Source organism: Gadus chalcogrammus, chromosome 20 (genome assembly GCF_026213295.1).
Source record: "Gadus chalcogrammus isolate NIFS_2021 chromosome 20, NIFS_Gcha_1.0, whole genome shotgun sequence".
Lineage (NCBI taxonomy): Eukaryota > Metazoa > Chordata > Actinopteri > Gadiformes > Gadidae > Gadus > Gadus chalcogrammus.
In genome coordinates, this window is record NC_079431.1 from 14,050,804 (window position 1) to 14,071,764 (window position 20,961).

Consider the following 20,961-nt stretch of genomic DNA (forward strand, 5'->3'; position numbering starts at 1 on the left):
TCGTATTATTAGCTGGCATGTTGAAGAAGTGGAATATGTTGGCTGCGGCGCTGCTATGGCTGTTACCAGCATGGTTGCCATGTCGCTCTCGTGACTTCGTCACACTCTCTGGCCAATCAGTGGCCGGCCGTCTGCCGACGTCACCTTTTAGCATCGGCTCAGCCGCTTCGAACCTAGAGCGAGGCGGTACTAGAAAAAGCAGCCACTTGAGGTACTAGATCGCGGTGGAAACGCAAAAAAGGCGAGCTGAGTCGAGTCGTGTCGAGCTGGTACCATGCAGTGGAAAAGCGGCAATAGTGAACCTTTTTTGTAACAAAAATAACCTTTTCTCTTGTCCCCCTGGTGTCACTCTGGTATCACCGGTGTAGCGCGTCTCAGGCCCATGAGGGTGGCTTGGCTTATGACTTGGATTGGGAGCCTTACCATTGAGGTGGAAGGAATGAAGTAAACATTTACTCACGCTTGGTGATGCCGGACGAAGTCTGCAAACTGCCGGTCCTTAGCGTACAGCTCAACTATGCGTATTCGGTCTTGGATTTCCTATAAATGCACAAAGACAGGACAATCTAAAACAAACTTCACCTTTCCAGTTGATAAACCATTTTAAATAGTTTCAATAGGCAGCAGTACAAAACATCTGGTATTGGATAACAGTACTACTACTACGACTCACTACCAATACCAGCCCTAACGGGGCTAAATCAGATGTGCTACTTATTGTGGAAAAAAGTCGGGTCAATAAAATATCTCATGGGGGGATTATAAACATACAGTGAACACATTCCTTCCAAGTAATGTCTCAGTACAGCCACAAACACACAGGCACACACAAACAGATGCTCACATACACACAGGCACACTCAGAGATGCGCGCACACACACCTCTTTGGTGAGTTCGCTGTTCTCGTAAATGTGTCGGATCTCCTCGCTGCTGAAGTCGGTGGAGGCCTCTGCGCTGGCGCTGCTGTAGACGGGCGCCTCGGGGTAGCGGCGGAAGTAGTGGCTGTAGCCCGTGGTGGCCTCGCTCTCGTACATTGGGTTGTACTTGGTCGCCCGCTCCAGAGACGGGTGGCTCTCCGCATGCCTGCAGGGCATCGGCGCAAACACAGAGAGCGCCACCGTAAAGATGTAGAATGCATGACGATCATTGGTTTATACGCAACTGTTTTGAGGCTGTCGATTTGGTTGTAGGTTGTGCGCCCATGTATGGTACATTGAGGCCTGGAATTGAATGGCCGCATTAATAACTTTTTAATGGAGTAAAAGCTGTAAAACAGGACCTTGCAGAAAACATGATATGAAGATGAACGAGCCACTAAGATAACTGAACAAAGACGAAACAATAAGCTTTTTATTACTTGACGTAAAATGGTGGTAGGTCTTTCTGCATCCAAGCGACTCTAACTACCCACAGGCCGTTATAGGAACTTCATGTTACCGGTAGTCTCTTCTGCCAGGGCTTCAAAAGCAGGCAGTCATTGGCAACGGCACTCGTCAGTAGGCATGTTAAACTGTTAAGTGGCGTTGCTTACACAATGGATGCCAAACAAACGGAGCTTCAGTCTGGAGATGAAGAGAGGATGAGGAAGGAAGGATTTGTGTACCCGTTCAGGGATAGGCGGCCAGACACTTCTTCAGACTTCTCTCCAGAATCGTTAGAAGGTTTGGCTTGGAGTATTTGTTAACCTTGATTAACCCGGGATAATACTTGTTGTTTATGCTCTCTGAGTCATTGTATCGGTGGCCATATTGTGTTGAGTCTGGAGGCTATATGGATAGAGATCAACGCACTGCTCTGATTGGTTAACTCTCTGGCTGTGGTTAATCCAGGTTCTCCCCGACGCCAATTATAAACTCATTCCAGATCCACAGATTAAAAGAGAGTTTCAATTACCTAAACATATTGCGGTTGCGTAGATATCTTCAGACGTCTCTCCATTTGCAATTGAATATGAGTACATTTGAGTTTCTCTATCGGGAGGTAAATATAACGGAAAGAAGGGGTTCGAAGATGAGCCCCATGGGGGTGCGCAGGGGGGGGGTTGGGGTGGCATAGCTCTGGTTTGGCTAACCCACAGATACAGTCACACAATGTCCCAGCGCCTTCTGCCCTCTCATTCCCCAGTTAGTACGCAGGACCTCATGCCTGTAATCTAAGACCGGGACTGTGGGACAGGCAGCTGTGTTCCGGTGCTTTGGTGCGATGCTTCAGCAAGTAAAGCTCGCCTCATCCCAAATCTTGTCCGTGGCATCATGGAACATCCTATTCTGCCACGGCTAACAAGAAAAATCTATCTGAAGACAAGATGTTTTTGTGTTTTAAGCTATTTTTCTTGTCCCTGTTATAATTTCAAACGCATATGTCTGCATTAGTGAACAGGGAAAAAAATTTGAAAAACATGTATTATCTAAATAAGTGAGGGGGACACATGATCTGAGATTGGCCAGATTGGATTTGAAGAGAGTCGAAGGGCAGAATGGGCAGCTTGATCAACCAATGGCTGGCTGCAACCAAAAATCCAGACGCCAGCAGAATTGAGGGAATTTAGCCAGTAAAAGAAACACATTGGGTCAGACTACATCCCAATAGATCTGATGTTTATGGAGAGGTCAGAGAGGGTTAGCTGTTAGCTGTTAGCTGTTAGCGATTAGCCTCTCACCGTATGGGGTCCTCGGACTCGTCCTTGTCGTACTGATCCCTCAGTGTCCTGGCCAGGAAGAAGATCACCCCGGAGGCCACCAGCAGGAAGCCCGCCACCGAGGCTATCGCTATGCCAACCACCAGCGGCTCCGATACGTACTCTTCACAATGCTCGCCGCGGTACCACCAGTTCTCCCCGACGCGACACCTGTATGTACAAAGTAAATAACAAACAAATACATCTCAATAATTAGCCTTAAAGATGCCGTTTGTTCTATTCATAATGTCTATCAAATGCAACTCACAAACAGCAACTGATTGTTTCACCAGCCTGTCACTAATGTTCTGTTGTTGGGCTGCTCTATAATAGCTTCATAAAGGCATCATGTTCCGTTACAAAAACAACTTAATTTTAATATGTGTCTAAAGTGTTTTAAAGCTAGGGTAGGCCATTCAGAGAAACAATCCAGAGTCAAGTCGATTTAGTATCTAAGTATCAAAACAAATCATACCTCCCTCCAAAGTCACACCCCCAAAACCCACGACTGTTTTGCTAACTTTAGCAACAGGTCTACCTAGCCTCATGGAAGACTTTGGTAATGTGCAAAAAGAGCACGGGCAGAATGCGTGCAGGTAGCCAGGTAGGTAGGTAGACAGGCAGGTAGGTCATCCATTCATGTCATTCTGTCCGGGTTTTGATTTATTGAGTGCTGTCAGGATGTCAGGATTTCATCCCATTTTGACCAAAAGTGCTTCCAAAAGAAATTGCCTACCCTAGCTTTAAAGAATCTTCCAATATATAAACGATGGCATATGGTAGCGCTTTTATAAAAACATCTTTGATTACTTAGGATACCACTGGTCTGAGAATCTCTTGTGGGTATTTTTGAAAAGGGCAGAAATGCAACGTGCTGCCCTCAGAGCGTGTCACAGGCTTTGCCAACGTGGAGTAGGCAACAATTCACCAGCATCTGGATGTGCTGGTGTGTTTGTAAGGCAGGGTGTGAAACAGCGGCCCGGCGTTCATCTTGGCCCATGCTATTGTTTCCATGCCTGTTCATAATCATTTTATCTCGAAAATCAAGCCTCAAACAACAACAGCCCAGGGAGACTGAAAGACATGTCCCCCCAGCCTCCTTCTCTGGTGCCTTGACCCACGACACGTAAGCACCCATTTACACTTTGTAATGTGAATGAAAACAAAAGCCCTGTCAAACTTGCAAGATTCACACAAACAACCCTCTGTGATGCAAGGGCATTTTCAGCACTCGAAAACTATTCTTGAGTGATCCTTATTCCCCCAGCTTGAAATAAAACACGCTCAGCTCAACTGAAATTAACTTCAAAAATAGTGAAAAAAACGACAAAGATCAGTCTAATAGATAATAAGATAAAAAGGTTCCAGGAAATCATTTGCTGTGTATTTTCACCTTAGCTGCTTGGATGTGTTGACATAACAAAACCTCAAGGCATGGTTACATGGCAGATAAGGTGGTTGTTGACAATGTGTCCACCATGTTGAACGCTGACGACTTGCAGCTAAAATAAAAATATAGTCACTTAGAGCTGTACTGGAATTTTGGCTGTTTTTACCCCTTAATGAGAGTTCAAGATGGATGGAGTTGTCAAACGACTCACCATAACTGTGAGATGGCTGAGATAAACACAGGAGAAAGGTTGTTTAACCTACTACAACAAACTACACTACAAACACACACACCTGCAAGCATGCACACACACACACACACACACACACACAAACACACACACACACACACACACCAAGCACGAAAGCACACGCGCACACACACACACACACACACACACACACACACACACACACACACACACACACACACACACACACACACACACACACACACACACACACACACACACACACACACACACACACACACATACACCAAGCACGAAAGCACACACACCCACACACCTGCAGATTGCCCCTTTGCCAGGGATGATGTCACATTTGCCGTCGTTGAGGCAGAAGTCCGCCCTGAGCTCACAGATGCTCTGGCAGGGCAGCAGGTCCACACTGAAGTAGCCAGCCGTGCACACGCACTCTGCTTCGCCCGTCCACCTGTTCACCTTACACTCTGCATACTCATTACACGCCTGGAACTTACAGGGGTCCGCCTGGTCGCCTGGGAGGAGGGAGGAGGCGTCCCTGTGTTAGTTCATTTGGATTGGGAGAGCTTATGCGAGGGAGCAGGGCGTATGGAAGTGCATCGGCATGTTTATTGTTCTCGACCTCACTTGTTAGTTACGTTTGGGTGAAAGCGTCTGTTACGTGACGAACAGGAAGTGTTAGCATGTAAATCAGAAATGTTTGGGGCTGTTTATCCAAGACTGTCAACGAGAGTATGAGTATGAATAATTCACGCAGGCAATGGTCTACTGCCATCCAAATCTGATTTGCTACCACATCATTCAGGAAGGTGGAAATATCTTGTGAGTGGAGTCAGAGCAAGGAATACGACACAATCGTACGCTGTATTCAATCAAACTGATGACAGCGTAAATGTAATGTTATTTCGGCATGAAAATGTCTGTAGATTCAACACACTTAGATTCAAATCAAGCTAATCAAAGCAGTGAGCTCATATACCGGACAATTTAAACATGGAAAACAGGAAATCTTGACTTTTGGAACATTTTAAACTGCCGCAGCATTGCCAATGCTCATCATGGTTTGCTCAGAACACGCACTTACCCGATTCGACATCCAGCGAGTACTTGTCGATGGCCAGGTTCATGGTCTGGTAGGCCGTGTTGCAGAAGTCCTCCAGGATCAGGTACACCGCCGTGGTGACAGTTTGAGGCACTGGCTTGCCAAACTTCATCCTGCTGTTCACCACAATGCTCCCATTGCGGAAATTCAAGATCTCCAAGTTCTGGAAGTTACTCAGGTTGGACTGCAGGTAGGGGACCAGCTGTGGAAGGAGATGGAATGAAACGAAATAGCTCAAAGTGATGACTTCTTAAAGTAAAACACTGGAAAATGTATACAGAGAAGACGGGTGGTTTACCAGCTCCAGGAAGCGTTGCTCCAAGGCCTTGTACTCTGCAGAGCTCTTGTTGAAGAGGTCTTCTGAGAAGATCATGTTGGTCACCCTCAGACTGAAGAACACCATCAGCGCCCGCTGGGGCATCACAGGCATGGCGATGCTCACCTGGTCGGTGCCTAGTGGCGCGCCGGCCGGGAACCCACTGCTGTCCTCCTCTGTTTGATTGGTCGCCCCGTAACCATAGTGAATAACGTCATAGCCAGGGTCCCCCTCCGTAGGGTCAGCCAGGTCCACCACGGTGGTCTGCACCTGGGGCCACAGTGACGGTGATGATTGGTTGAAACAATATGGAATGTCATGTTGGAGTGCCACAATGTTCTCTACTCAATTCTAAAATGACCATGCTCTGTCATCAGAGACTAAGTCGAAATACTGGCTTCTCCGACCACCCTGCTAAAGCCAGTCTGCTCTACCTTCAATTTTCCGTTCCGGCTCGCAACATTAGTTATTATTTTGGCATGTGTTATGATTCACTATTTTCAGAATACCCCGTGTTGCCAGGTATGAAACAAATTGGCATACAAGCACAGCATGCTGCAGCCAAGGAAGCAAGCAAACAAACGGGCTCAACTGAGATTGTACTACATTCTCCCTAACCTAAAAAAAAAGCCTCGCCCTCTTTCGAAATAGCTTCAAGACCAAAGACGTTCTAAAACATGGGTAAATATTGGAGTTGCATTTCAAAGATGGGGAAAGCTTAGTGCCAATAAGGATTGCAAGAAAGATGATAATTTGCAAACATAAATAAATTGCAAACGTAAACATTAGCTGATCAATTTAGAGTGTAGGACTCGTCGTCGCATGGCCAATATACACCAATTAGGCTCACTCAAAATATAATGAGCTTGGCTTATTTTGCTCTCGTGTACGTTCATTGTTCTAAACCTGGCAACCCATGTGAGCTTCGAGTCTGGGGAAGAGAGGACGGGCGGAGACAACTCTCTCCAATTTTCTGTATTTAGTCTGCAGTGGCCAGTTTAAACACTGGTCAATGTAACGTATTGTTCCTTTAAGTTTTATGCATATGTGATAATCTATTCTTGAGTTAACGGTTCAGCTGCTAAGCTACCTAAGCTGGAGTAAACACAAGCATGTTTCTTCAACAACAGTGTCATCTTACACCCATGGTGGTGACGGACACTCCCGTGTCAGACCGCTCGTCTACGGCCGCTACGATGTCAGAGATGCGAGTGAAAGGAGACTCTCTCTCAGGTGTCAGGGCGGTCGGGGGGCCAGGGTGGAGAGGATTGACGACTGGCCGCTCTGGCTCCTTCTGGTTGACCAATAAGAGCTCATCCTCTGTGAGGTCACCTGACACGAAGATACCGAGGCCATCCGATGCCCTTTCTTCCAGCACCGGGTCTTCGGATAAGACCTCCACCGGCTCTTCTTCGTTCTCCTGCTCTATAACATCTCCGGTTTCCTCCCCTGTCACCACAACATCCTCCCCCTCCTCTTCTACCTCCCCGTTTGCAGGCTCCTCAGGAGGGGCTGGGTTGACGTTGATGGCCGGGAGATCCTCCGGTTGTTGTGGAAGATCCTCTTCTTCCTCTGTCATCGCCGGTGTAGCCACCACCACTGAGACAACATGATCTTCCTCTTGGGTGGTCTCCGTCACCACGGTGGTGATTTCAATCTCCTGTGGAACGTCCTCCACATTGATGGCTTCCTCTTTGTCCTCCCCTTCAGATTCAGCAATGGACTCTTGTCCGGCCCCTTCCTGGACCTCGGTCAGGATTTCTTGCTCTACAAGAATGTTTTCAGAGATTGCGTTCTCCTCTTGGCTGCCGATCGGCCCGTCATCTGTTGTCTCAGAGGAGTCCTCCACCGCCTCTGTAGTTGTAAATGTTTCCGATGAAGATGGAGGATCGCCAGGTTCCAGGCCCGAGGCTTCACTTTCCACTGGCGGCTCGGGATGAGTGATCACCTCTGCTCGCTCTGGGGACGCCACCTCAGCAGGGAGCGTCTCTGGCGGTGGGCTCTCTGGAGTGGTCATCAGCGAAAGGTCTCCAGGTATCAGGCCTTCCTCCGCTATACCTGGAGGACGTCAAGACAAGCAAGGTAAAGCCATTGTTGTACTAACGTGACTGCATTGTATTGTAATATTTAGAGAGAGCGAGAAGAGAGAAAAAAAAGTACAACATACTATCATCGATGGGAGAGATGGCATTTCCAGGACCGGGAGACTCTTTTTGACTCTCCTCCAGAATCACGGCATCCATCTCGGGGACTTCCTCGAGGAAGTCTGTCTTGTTCTCTGCAGAATCCTCCACCAGGATGGGGACATCTGCTGTCCCTGCATCAACCTGTACCATTCACAAACAAATGTTAAGTAGTCCACGGATCCCAGGATCAATCGGCCTATTCATGCCCGTTCCCACAGCCCACCCAAAGGCCAAGGCATAACAGAAGCTGTTGAACTGTAGACGTCCAATTCTTACCCAGGCTTCACAGAGTAGCCTTAATTCATTCTGTGGCACAGTAGCGGGGTTGCTCAGACTCGGTAATCAATTACTGGAAAGCAGTTTGCCAAGCTTTCCCAGTTCTTGTAATGAGTCCAATTAATCAAACACAAAGCAGGGTAGTAAAGCGACCCAGCAGGCACTGTAGAGTCGACAGAGCCCTGATTAGCATCAAAGGGCACACTCAGCCCTTGCAGAAAGAACAAATAAAGATGGGGAATGATCCGGTTGGATTGAGAGCTCTGGTGTCGGCAGAGAAAAATGTACACACACATACACATGCATAATCTGTCCTCTCTATGGGGCCTGGAAAGTGGCAAGGAGTCAAGCTCTAAACAAACCTCTAATTATTCCATTGAGTGTGTAAAACAAGTATTATGCAAGGTAGAACCAAATCCTCTGTTGGACTATAGTAGACATCGCCACACCACTGGGCTTCAAGAGCAAACACGGGCATAAATCATAACTCATATTTTGTTTGAGGGATAACAGATTGGACAGTGAAGGCAAAGTTTTCCCAAAACTATAACATGTGTGGGCAGTTTACATGTAATATGAGCTGAAATCCCACGTAACATTTGTTTTTACCGTACAATAATCACCCAAAACCTCATGGAGGCAAGCAACATATATCTTCAGTGTGGGCATATAGATAAATGTTATGACTTATGTTGATGTGTGTTTATTTTGTACTTTAATCTTGATATACACTGCATAGCTGCCAGTCAGTCCTTGCCACTTCAATGCCCGTCATATGTATATATAGTCAAGCTAGGCTGCTCTATAGTGAGGCAATCCAAGTCCCTAGTTACTCCTCCATATAGCTGGCATAATAAGGACAGCAGTGTACTTAACAGAGAGAGTCAAACAAAAGCCAATCTCTGTGGATATTTCTCTCTCATTCTCTAAATGTTATTGACTAACATCAGATTTTGGCTACCGCAGATGAAGGGTCAAGACAGGTCGATGAAATAAGTATAGCCCTCAATCACAGCCACAGTCTCACATGGTTTCACATGCAGCATTGGATGACAACCCTTAACCCTAGTCCTCCAAAGATAAAGAAAAAACTCCCTTAACTGTCAAGGAAGGAACCTTAAGAGGGAACGCAGACAGAGGGAGCCCTTCTTTAGATTGGTGTTTAAATAGTGTAGAGGAATACATTGTTTTCATAGAGATAACCTTGACTTACTAGATGTTCATCAAAGGACTCAGACTCGAGGGTCTCAGGGGCCTCTGGAGGGTTAGGGGTATCTGTGGGGTCGGGAGACTGTGGAGGTCTAGGGGTTTGTGGGGGGTGAGGGGTTTGTGGAGGATCTGGGGTCTGTGGAGGTCTAGGGGTTTGTGGGGGGTGAGGGGTTTGTGGGGGGTCTGGGTTCTGTGGAGGACTAGGGGTTTGTGGGGGGCGAGGGGTCTCTGGTGGGTCTGTGGTTTCTGGGGGGTTTGGGGTAATAGGAGAGTGTGGGGTCTCTGGGGGTTCTGGGGGGTTTGGGGTCTCTGTCGGTTCTGTGGTCTCTGGGTGGTCTGGGGTCGGTGGGGGGTCCGGAGATCCAGGCTCTGCGGAAACAACAACAATTCAAATCCTAACGTTAGCAGAAAAGGAGTGAGCACAGAGCAGCATTGTAAACACTTGAATATGCCCTGAATGCGTCTCTGGCTCCTCAAGCAGAGTCCCATTCCAGCTGTCTTATTGGTCCGCCGCCAGGCCGCTGTACCTCTGTCGACCGTGCTGACAGTCGTCACGCCGACTGCCCGTTTACCTCAGACGAACTCAGCCAATCAGCTCTCAGTGCTGGCCCCAACATCGGCCATCGTCACAGGCCAAAGCCATTACTGCATTACCATCAAAGCTGAGCGCCGTGGCCAAGACATGCCTGTGAGTCCCCCAGCGGAGGCATGCCAGCCGGCCATGTGAGCTTGTTTAGACCTCCCATCATTCAGGCCCATAACTAATGTAGGCTTCAGATGGCATTCGTCTCCCGAGTGGCTTGCTAATCTGCTAAGCTAATGGCCCTATTTACTAGGAATCACAGCCAGTGGTGTACAAGTCGTACGGAGGGAGGGGAAGAAATGGTAGAGTCATTATGATTGGTGGCTCCTCCTCCACTGGAAAAGGGTCCCTGAAAAGTGTGAGGGAGCAAACCTACTCTCTGTCTGGCTAATTGGAGATAGTGTAGTGATGTGTGCGTGTGTGCGCGTGTCTCTGTGTTTGTGCGCGTGTGTGTGAGAGACACACAGAGGAATTTGATATCATCGGCAAAAGGAGGGCACAATTTGATGCATGAGAGAAAGTGACAAGAAAGAAAGCAAGAGTTACTCAAATCACTCAAGGTTAGAAGTTAAGTAGAAACCTTGAGTAGATGAGATTTCCTCCTCCGATAAAAAAGAAGCATGTTGGCTGAAACCAGGACAAACCATTTCATGATGCGGGCCTCAGTGCCTCGCTCTGAATAAAAATGCAGCTCCTATTACTGATATTTGCGTGATTTCTTCTTTCAAATGTTTCCTACATCCTACAACCTGGGTCCTCTTTGACGCAGAGTGGAGAGGAATAAAAAACAGATGACTCTTTCAAGGCATCAGGAAAGTTTTCGCCAAGCGATCCAGTATGTTGTTCTCAAAGCCAACGCCAGATCCCCCCCTCTCCCTGCCTTCCGATTGGACGTTATTAGCGCCCGGCGGGTCGCTCACCACTCTCGGCGTCTGTCTTGTGTAGCGCTTCACCTCCGTGGATCCGGACCTTGCTGACGGTGAAGACCAGCGTGGGCCTCTCCTCCACCAGGTGATGGGAGTTCTCCACCCGGTTGGACTGCAGGGTCAGGTAGTCCAGCTGCTCGGGGCTTACGCCCGCCCCACTCACCAGCACCGTCACCGAGTAGTCCACCACCAGCGCCTCCTCCCTGCACCGACACAAACACGCACACACGTACATGCACGCACGCATGAAAGTACGCACGCAGAGCATTGCGAGCACACACAAGGGCACACACACACACACACACACACACACACACACACACACGTATGCACGCAACCTCACACACACACAAGCACACACACACACACACTTAAAATGGACTAAATACAATAACTATCCGATCAAAGAGTTTCCAATCCATTAGTTTCCAATTAAGGGGATATATTTGATTCAGGCGTCTTCGTCTGTTCATACAGGGAAAGCTGACTGAGCGTGAAGAGGTGTTTTTCCGCATCACGTTCACTGTGGAAAAAACCAATTGCTCCATGCCAGATGCCCACGACCACAACTACTACAGCAGGGTTCTGCCACCACTCCTTGGCCGGTGCGGAGTGTAATTTGTGTGGCTAGCTTGGCTCTCAGAAGGTGCTCAAGGGCATCTCGGTAATAGTGGCTAACAGAAGTTTATTCTCTGAAGTAGTGCTTGAGTACACTGCCGTACAGTCGGGTCAATAGTTTGCTTACATTGGTGGTTCACTCCTTGATTATCAATCAATTACGAAATCGATTCATTGAAAATAGGGGTTCCTTCCTGGAAACTAGAAAGCTAGCGGTGGACTTCTTAGTGGATTACTGTGATTTAAACCTGCACGGAATGTTTAAACTACAGCAATCGCTTAAGAGTCCAATGAATAAAAGCCATCCACGCATTGCTCAATGTGTGTGTTTCTTTCCCCCCCCCCCCCCCCCTCTCCCTCAACCCATTTGGTCTGGGGGAGGCAAGCAGGCGAAAGAAAACCTAATCCTGAACAAAAAAAAAGAGGCATTGGCTGACAAAGTGAAAAGTGACAAAATGCAGGTTTCAGGTCTCTAACCTGTGAGAAGAGTTGTAGCGCCCCCTCAGAGATGACTAATAGCTCCACTGACTTACTGCTGGCTGGGGAGCCGCGCGCCGCCATAGTCCAAAAACATTCCAGTCCGCAATGTGATCAATATCATAATAATAAACATAGCAGCACCAAGCGTTGGAAAAAGCCATTTATCAGCCATCATTTGACTACTGGGAGCCGTCCGCTCTGACCTAGTTTGCGGGGATCTGGCTGGGAAGGGCTTGTGCATGTGGGGCTCTTATAAACGCTGCCATTTAAAAGAAACAAAACGTATTTTGCTGCCTTTATAGCGAGTCACACGCACAGGCCCACGCACACACACACACACACACCTCCAATCCCTACTGTGCCCATGGATCCTCACTTCACTACTATCACACTCGCTACCTGAAACCCTAATCATGTGCAGATGTTTCAGTCTCAACTGTCAGGTCTGGACGTGCCACGTGTCAAATGTGACCGAATGCAAACTGAGGGGAAGTATTCATTTTCATCCCCAGTGAGATTTGCTGCTGGTCGGCCAACATGGATGACAACGATGCTGCAGCCTTGATGTGCCTCTCCGCAGGAGTTTACTGACACACACACGCACATATACACACACAGACGCACCTATGTCAGTGTCAGTCTTCCTCTTTCTCCTTTAGCATAACCTACTTATTCCTCTCTCTCTCTCTCTCTCTCTCTCTCTCTCTCTCTCTCTCTCTCTCTCTCTCTCTCTCTCTCTCTCTCTCTCTCTCTCTCTCTCTCTCTCTCTCTCTCTCTCTCTCTCTCTCTCTCTCTCTCTCTCTCTCTCTCTCTCTCTCTCTCTCTCTCTCTGGGAGGATGATTGGTGTGGTCGTAAAGCTCTAATAATCGTCTCTGGACTGGAGCAGCTGACCACCCTGACCCCACCTTGATCCAACTTAGCAGGTGAGGCGCCGCGGCGCCGCTAACACCGTTAGCACAGGAAGCTGCCGACCGCCGTGCACACAGGTAGACACAGCACAGAGAGCATGGTAACACACACACACACACACTCACACACAAATATGTGTGCACATACACACACACACACACACACACAGACATATAGGTTACACACATTCACACATGCATGCACACACAAACACAAATGCATGCACACACACACTCTCTAGCTCCTCTGATTTACAGAGAGACACACACACACACACACACACACTCACACACATACAAACACACACACATAAAAACACACACACAGACACACACACAGTCTAAGGTTTGTGGTTTGAGCACTTACCCTTGAAGATCAATTTGAGGCCTGCAAGACAAAAACAATCTGACAAATTAGTTTAGTCTTGAAAACAACATAGCACGTTCAATGAACAAGGGTTCAGAGTGTTCCTGCTCCATTTTAACGCGGCTATTTGGAACAAAATGTCCCCATAAAAGGTCAGATATTGCCTCACAAAAAACAGACAAAAATGACCTTTTTCAAAATCTGACACGGAAACAAAAAAACAATATTCTTACTGGTAAGAATTTCCATGCTAAGCAGACTGCTATTACCGCTCCCGGTAAGCAAATCTTTTTTTCGTAGGACGGTAGGGGTAAGCACCGCCTTTTGCGCCTCTGATTGGTTTGAAGGGTTCTCCTTTAGAGCTCTCCCTAATCATTCAGAGGATAGCCCTTCTGACCAATCAGAGGTGAATCAGAGACGAAAAAAGGCGATACTCACCCCTACCATCCTTAAAAAAAAAAAGATTTGCTCCCGGTACTAGCGCTGCGTGGCGGCGGCGCACGGCTCCGCCTCATTACCACTGACCTGAAGTTCAACACCGACACGCCGTGGAACCCCGGCAGCCGCTCCAGGGCGTCCTCCATCTGAAACCATAAAGCATCCCCCCGCATCATGCTCAGGGTCATGGCGCTGGTACTTTGTGTTGCAGTGCCAGCCTAGCTTAAACGGTGCCGAGATGGGCCCCTGGTGTGTTTTATGTACGACGGCCGGGGAGATTCAGGGAGATTCACCTCCGGAGGTCGGAGCAAGGAGCCAGTCGAGGGAGGGCTACATGAGGAGACCAGGAGTATATTGAGCTGGAGACACACTGACCAAGTGTACTCACTCATCACAGACCTTCTATCTGCTCCTACTTATTCATATTATGTTTGTGTTTGTGCGTGCGCGTGCGTGTGTGCGTGCGTGCGTGCGTGCGTGCGTGCGTGCGTGCGTGCGTTTGTATGCGGTGGGGTGTGTGTGTGTTGGGGAGTGTGTGTGTCTGTGTTCGCGTGTCGATATCGATCCTGGAAAATCTCTAAAATAATTAACTTCAGATCAGAGATTAGGCAGGATGTTTTAATTACGCTCCTTCCAACACAGATGTTAGTATGCAAAGCACGCACGCACACACACACACACACACACACACACACACACACACACACACACACACACACACACACACACACACACACACACACACACACACACACACACACACACACACACACACACACACACACACACAAGTATTTTCTCTTTTCATTGGAGCTTGACTGCATGCCTCCCCTTCCTATATTCATACATCCACACGACTGCCAAATCCATGTTTAAAACCCATAAATACAGGGATCTCCCAATCACTAGAGATGTTTCTACAAAGCCCCCTACCTCTCTGTATGTACGTGTGTTTTTACATGGGAGGTTGGGAAGGGGGGTGGTCTTCTTCTTGGACAGATCATAAAGCATGAGGGGGGGGGGGGAAGTATTGTTACTACAGCAGCGATGCCAAATGTGTAGCATGTGGTCCAAGCTGCTTTTGAAGCCCCCTCCCGCCCAGTTTGACGCTAACTACCGTAGCCGTTGGGGAGCTGCCTGCGTTCAAACTAACAAAGCATCCATCACAGGCCCCAGAACAGGAGGCAGTGAACTGGGGGGGGGGGGGGGGGGGGGGGGGGCCAGGGGACCAGGGGGGGGAGAGAGAGAGAGAGAGAGAGAGAGAGAGAGAGAGAGAGAGAGAGAGAGAGAGAGAGCACGAAAGAGAGAGAAGGATATATATACAGAGTGAGAGAAGGAAAGCCAACCGTCTCCGTGAACTGGGTCTTAAGGGTCTGGTACTGGAGGCTGCCGGGGTCCGCCAGGTCCTCGCTGTAGCTATGACCAATCAGGGAGATGCTCAGCTCCACCACCTGCTCCAGCACAGACGTCATCAAGGGCGGCGCCAGAGTGATGTCATTGTTCAGCTGCATTGTGGGAAGGAAAACATACATTCCATAGGAGACAACAGATACATTGTAAGGTTTAAGGTTAATGATAAAGATTATGGTTGCGTGTGTTTGTGTTTCTTTTCATTTGTGTTGTTTTTTATTTCACTTTACTGTTTGCTAGATTAATTTAGTTTTTCCTTTTTGAAAATGCTTAGTTGCAGTATAGTTTTTATTGGTTTCAGTTTTTTTGCAATTATTGTTTATTTTTCAGGGGCGAGAATATAAAAGGTCAGAATAGGTATAGTGTAATAAAAACGGAACCAGAATGTGGGCTGGAACTGGCATTGCAAAATGAATTGGCAAATAGATGTATCCACCCGCAACACTGTGCTTTTGTATGAAGAACTGACACAGATCCAGAAAACGTCAAAAATATTTCCGCTATAGTTTTTGTATATTTTGGTTGTTTGTTTTGTGAGGACACATTACAGCTTCAGTTAGTGATTGTTTCAAACACCTAGTTCTGTTATTTGTTCTTTTTCATTAATGGTAGTAAACTTGTGTAAAGCTCTGTCTGCCTGTCTGTCGTTCTTGTGTGTGCGTGTGCGTGTGCGCGTGTGTGTGTGTGTGTGTGTGTGTGTGTGTGTGTGTGTGTGTGTGTGTGTGTGTGTGTGTGTGTGTGTGTGTGTGTGTGTGTGTGTGTGTGTGTGTGTGTTCCTTTTTATCTCTTCTATTAAACTCACCGGGCTGGCATCTGTGAATACAGCCTCCTCCTCCACCACCTCCTCCTCCTCCTCCTCCTCCTCCTCCTCCACCAACCCCCCGGTGGCTGCTGGGACAGCGGCCGCCAGCTCTCTGTCTTCGGGACCCTCAGTTCCAGCTGGGCCTGCTGTCGGGTGGATAGGGGGGAGAGTGGGAGGGATGAGGAGGGGGAGCGGGGGGGAGGGCGGGGGGGGGGGAGGAGGGGGAGCAGGGGGGGGGAGGTTGCGATTGTTGCTTAACTGCCAATGAAAGTGAGCGGAAAACCTCTGGCAAGTGCCGTAGGGCCTTAAGGTCGTTAATATGGATTACATGCTTTCCGAACGTGACTTCCCTCCAAAATTCTACCTGGTCATTGGCCAGGGGCCAAGCTGGCTCGCTATACAAACAAACACACACAGACACACAAACGCACACAGAAACACACACTCCAATACATTTAGGGGGGGGGGGGGGGATGTAAATCAAAACACAAAGCCAGATGTTTTAGCTAGCTAGCTTAGTTAGCATTAGCGGACCTTGAGCGGTGACCCGCGCCTCCTCTCCCCAGGTCTGGGGCGTGGGTGAGCTGTGGAACAGGAACACAACAGTCAGTCATTCACCGCAGTAGAACCTCTCCTTGTGTTTCCATGACTCAGTACGTGATGGATGTGTGAAGTAAAATGAAGAGGGGGAAAAAAAAAAACAGCATTCAAAGAGCAACTCTGGGAAAGTTTCACAGGTTTTGCAGGGTATAAGTAGATAATAATGAGGATGGTGGGTGGAGGTTCTCACAGAGAAGGCGAAAGGAAAGCACGGATGTGTCATATGACTTAAAGATGGGCAGCAGAGATGGGGGTGATTCAAAGAGGGGATTACCAGGGTCGAGGGGGGACGGGGTGGGGGACGAACTAGTGGCTGTATGAGCAGGTAAGGTTGAAGTCATGACAACCTTACCTGCACATAAGCTGCCAGGTTTTGTCTGGCTCACTTGGGACAGTGTAGAGAGGTTGAGGGGGATGGCAATTTTGAGAGAGAGAGAGAGAGAGAGAGAGAGAGAGAGAGAGAGAGAGAGAGAGAGAGAGAGAGAGAGAGAGAGAGAGAGAGAGAGAGAGAGAGAACGAGAGAGAGAGAACGAGAGAGAGCGAGAGAGAGGGCATCCAATGGGAATTGTGACACACAATGTCACAAGATAGTAGTTTATGTTAAAAGGTCATGAGAGAGCAGTTACAATTAAAGAAATAAAGGAATGCATTGTTTGTACCTTTTCAAGCCCGGCGATGAAATCCGCTGTTAAAAATTGTAAAGAACAGTTGGCACTATGAGTATGGAACATGATGGACTATCTAGCACTTTCAGTGCTGTCTGGTTCATTTGTTGTTTTTCTCAATAAAACACACATGAGGAGAAAAACAACAAACACTCACACTCTTAACCAAAGCCTGGTGCTCTCTTGATTGGCTGAAATATCGGCCAATATCCTGCGCCGAAACAGCTGCATCCTGGCATTGGCTCATCCAACTTTGATACTCTTCCTGCTCGGGAAGACGGCCCCAGAAGATCTTGAAAGCCTCCCATACAGTCTCCTGGCAGACTGGTGAAAGCACCGGACCAGGAAGAAGAACACCACACGGTCGATTGGGAACAAATGTACAAAACTTATTTTTGTGAAGTGCTTCAATGCTTTTCCGATCTGCAGTATTTCACTTTCAGGAATTTGGCGCAACTGTATTGGGTTTCTGGGGATCTGCATCAAAACAGCATAAATTCAGTTTGTTATGGTTACATCGTCGGACCCCAATCTTGTTTGCTTCAGAGAAACTTCCATGGTTCATGGCCAGACCAATAATGAGGCAATTATGATAAGATTAAGATCAATGCTTAATAAAAAATCTTTGTTTTATCAGTTTTGTCTGTCTTTTGTCTACGATAAAGGAAATCAGTTGAAGTTGAGCCTCAAAACAAGCTCCCCCAACCATGCATACTCCAGGACATAACTGTCATGTTTACACATACATCTGCTGTCCTCTCGTTTGTTTTACTGCTGTTAATGCTGTGTCCGTGAGGCTCCACTATCTGTGTCATGATCTCAGCCAAAAGAGCCGTCTCCATGTCAGCTTGTGGACTTCCACTCAGGATCAGGTGAGGACTGTTTAACGGTGTCTGTCCTGCTGATTATCTCAGTAGCTCACTGACAGCAACTCAACCCCTGTTCACTGACACACATACACACATGCACACACTCGCACATGTACGCACGCACACACACACACACACACACACACTTGCACATCCACCACGCTTCTCCTTCCAGACAGGTGGAACCCATGCAGAAGACTCGACCAATCAGAGACCCATGATCACTGAATCAAAGATCAACCAACATTCTGGATATCTCTCCATCTTCCCTCCTCTTTTGTTCTCTGCTCACCGCCAAGTCTATAAAATACCCATCTCACATACTGCTCTCCTTTTAAGTTCAGTGGTCCCATGCTGTTCAACTTGGCCGTGGTTCTTAGAGACATTGCCTGGCTTATATGGGGCTTAACTCGCTGGAGTCCTTCCAGCTGTTAAACTGACCTGATAGACTCAAACTAACACAGAGCACGTTAGCTCGCTGGAGAATTCCAGGAGGCCTTACTGGCCTCACTGGTGACAAACCTGTACCAGCACATGACCAACATCAGCTTAGAGCGGCCCGATGCACAGGAACATCAAGTCAAGGTCGTAGTTCATTATGAGAAGTTAGAGGATAAGGGGTTTCATTATGCTCATTCAACAACAAAAAAAAAAAAAAAAAAGAAGAATTTAGAAAAATCTAGTCTTTCAGCTTTGGGCAGCTGTAAACAGACGGCGATTTAGTAATAACCAATGAGGTCGATATGAATAAAATCAATCAACGATACCTCATGTGTGTCCTTTCTCTGCACTGCATAACCTGCTCCCCATACCTGTACAGGTATGAGCGTATGGTTCTCCCCCCCCAACCACCCCTCTGCCCGGTCTCTGTGTGCGGCCCATCCCCCCGTCCGTTACCCAGCCTTCCTCACCTCTGAGGTGGAAGTACCCCAGGTGGTTGGCCACCACCTGATCGGAGGTCTCCTGGGCACAAAGCTTGACCCCACTGGCCAGCAGGACGTCCCGCTTCCTCCTGGGCCCGGCCGGCCCCCGGCCCACGGGGGCCACCTTCGCCTCGGATATCCGGAGGACCCGAGGGTGCGTCTGGAGAGAGGTTCCCCCGCCGGGGCCCTCGTCAGGACGTCCCATGGAGGACCCTTCGAACGCTGCACCTGTGGTAGACGAGGTATAACAGTGACATGCACCACCAGTACATACAGCAAACTGACTGGTACCTGGAGCGCCAGTCAGACCCCCCTTTGTCTCCAGTGTGCCCCTAGGAGGGTAGGGTGCCATACCTGTCCTTGAGTCAAGAGCAATGACAGCAGTGAAAGTGAAGATGGCGGAGCACAGGACATATTTCCACCGTGTGGTGTCCAACATTTTTTAAATCCTTTGGTCGGTGGTTTAAATCCACAAGCTTGGGGAAGTCACTCAGCGGAGAAGTCTGCACGCTCCTGCGGCAGGTTAGCATAGTTTAGAAGGCTCCAGACGAGGTGGTGTGGGTGGGGTGGAGAGAGCAACGACACGTCCAGTATCGTTTGTGGCGATACTACGGTGGTCACTCTCTAAAGAAGGGGCGTGGCCTGTGGTGCTGAAAGGAACAGCTCCTGGGTCAGGTGGCAGAGCAGATGGCGTGTCGCTTTGCTCTTTAATCCTGTTTGTCTTAAGCTCTCTCAGGAGGACTGAGGTAGCCAAGAAGTTACAGGTCTAAGGTGTAGGTAAACACATTGAGAAATAAGGTAATAACTACAATGGCCAAATTAAGAGATTTGTAAAAAAAAAGGAATAGGGAAGAATTGTGTTTCACTTTTCCACTAGAATGTGTCAGGAAGTGGAGGCTGCAGGGGAACGCGTTTATGATTGTGGATGCAATCCTCCTCTGAATGGGTGTTACCGCAACCACAGGGGAATACAAACTGACTAGTGTGATAACAGACGAGAGGGTATCGACGTCATATTAAAGAGAAACAGTGTTCAGGAGATATGAGGGGGGTGTGGTTTGAAACCTGTTGAATGTTGATGGGAATGTATAGATGCCTCGAATGTTCCTGCAAAATTGCCAATAGACAACCTCTGCAAGTTTACATACTCATCTCATCAGAAGACATTCAACAATACTTTTCGTATGTAAATATACACTAAGACGCTTCACACAACAGATTAGTGTGTGGGTGTGTGTGTGTGTGTGTGTGTGGTCGGGCGGCTTGAAGACAGTAAGCCGTGTCCGGGAAGGTGAAATCCTCCTCTCTGTGACCCTTGACCTTTCACTCTCCCTTAAGGATTGAGCTGGTTGTTTTTTGGTCTGAACATTAACTTTTGACCCCTTCCTTTCCAAGGAGCTGTTTGTTGGTCCAGGTTTTTGATTCTACAGCTGTCTCTTTGAAATTTTCATATTTAAAATTAGGGTGAATGAAGCAATAGTTCAAAGTTTTGATTCCTTCTAATCAAGTAGTGTGTAATCCTAAATCTAAAAATCAACTGCAATTCTGTGCTTTTGTTATTTATTGCTTTTTAAGCAATTTTCGGAAACACCCTACAACACCTAACCCTTGTTTAATATTTGTTAATTGTTACTAAAATATCTATTCGGCACAAGTTAATAGTTTTTTTTTCCACTGACCACAGAGTGTCGCTGGTTAGGGTTAGGGCCATGTGTTAGGGTTAGGGCCATGTGTTAGGGTTAGGGCCGTGTGTTATGGTTAGGGTTAGGGTCGTGTGTTAGGGTTAGGGCCGTGTGTTATGGTTAGGGTTAGGGTCGTGTGTTAGGGTTAGGGCCGTGTGTTATGGTTAGGGTTAGGGTCGTGTGTTAGGGTTAGGGCCGTGCGTTATGGTTAGGGTTAGGGTCGTGTGTTAGGGTTTGGGCTGTGTGTTAGGGTTAAGGTTAGGGTCATGTGTAAGGGTTGGGTTAGGGTTATGCAAACAATTAATTTTT

At 47.9% G+C, this 20,961-nt stretch overlaps 1 protein-coding gene across 1 annotated transcript in view; it reads right to left on the reverse strand.

The window, feature by feature from the left end:
* Window positions 1-19,175, reverse strand: part of impg2a (interphotoreceptor matrix proteoglycan 2a) — a 20,988-nt gene extending 1,813 nt beyond the window's left edge. The window contains exons 1-16 of the mRNA XM_056580420.1: window positions 18,959-19,175; window positions 17,336-17,502; window positions 16,448-16,497; window positions 16,278-16,308; window positions 15,048-15,206; window positions 13,789-13,847; window positions 10,884-11,092; window positions 9,385-9,446; window positions 7,877-8,036; window positions 6,851-7,767; window positions 5,692-5,979; window positions 5,376-5,595; window positions 4,596-4,806; window positions 2,661-2,849; window positions 883-1,084; window positions 461-540 (exon numbers count right to left, since the gene is read on the reverse strand). Of these exons, the coding sequence (XP_056436395.1) occupies window positions 461-540; window positions 883-1,084; window positions 2,661-2,849; window positions 4,596-4,806; window positions 5,376-5,595; window positions 5,692-5,979; window positions 6,851-7,767; window positions 7,877-8,036; window positions 9,385-9,446; window positions 10,884-11,092; window positions 13,789-13,847; window positions 15,048-15,206; window positions 16,278-16,308; window positions 16,448-16,497; window positions 17,336-17,502; window positions 18,959-19,175 (3,221 nt within the window). The remainder of the gene's footprint in view (window positions 1-460; window positions 541-882; window positions 1,085-2,660; window positions 2,850-4,595; window positions 4,807-5,375; window positions 5,596-5,691; window positions 5,980-6,850; window positions 7,768-7,876; window positions 8,037-9,384; window positions 9,447-10,883; window positions 11,093-13,788; window positions 13,848-15,047; window positions 15,207-16,277; window positions 16,309-16,447; window positions 16,498-17,335; window positions 17,503-18,958) is intronic.
* Between the last annotated feature and the right edge of the window lie 1,786 nt (window positions 19,176-20,961).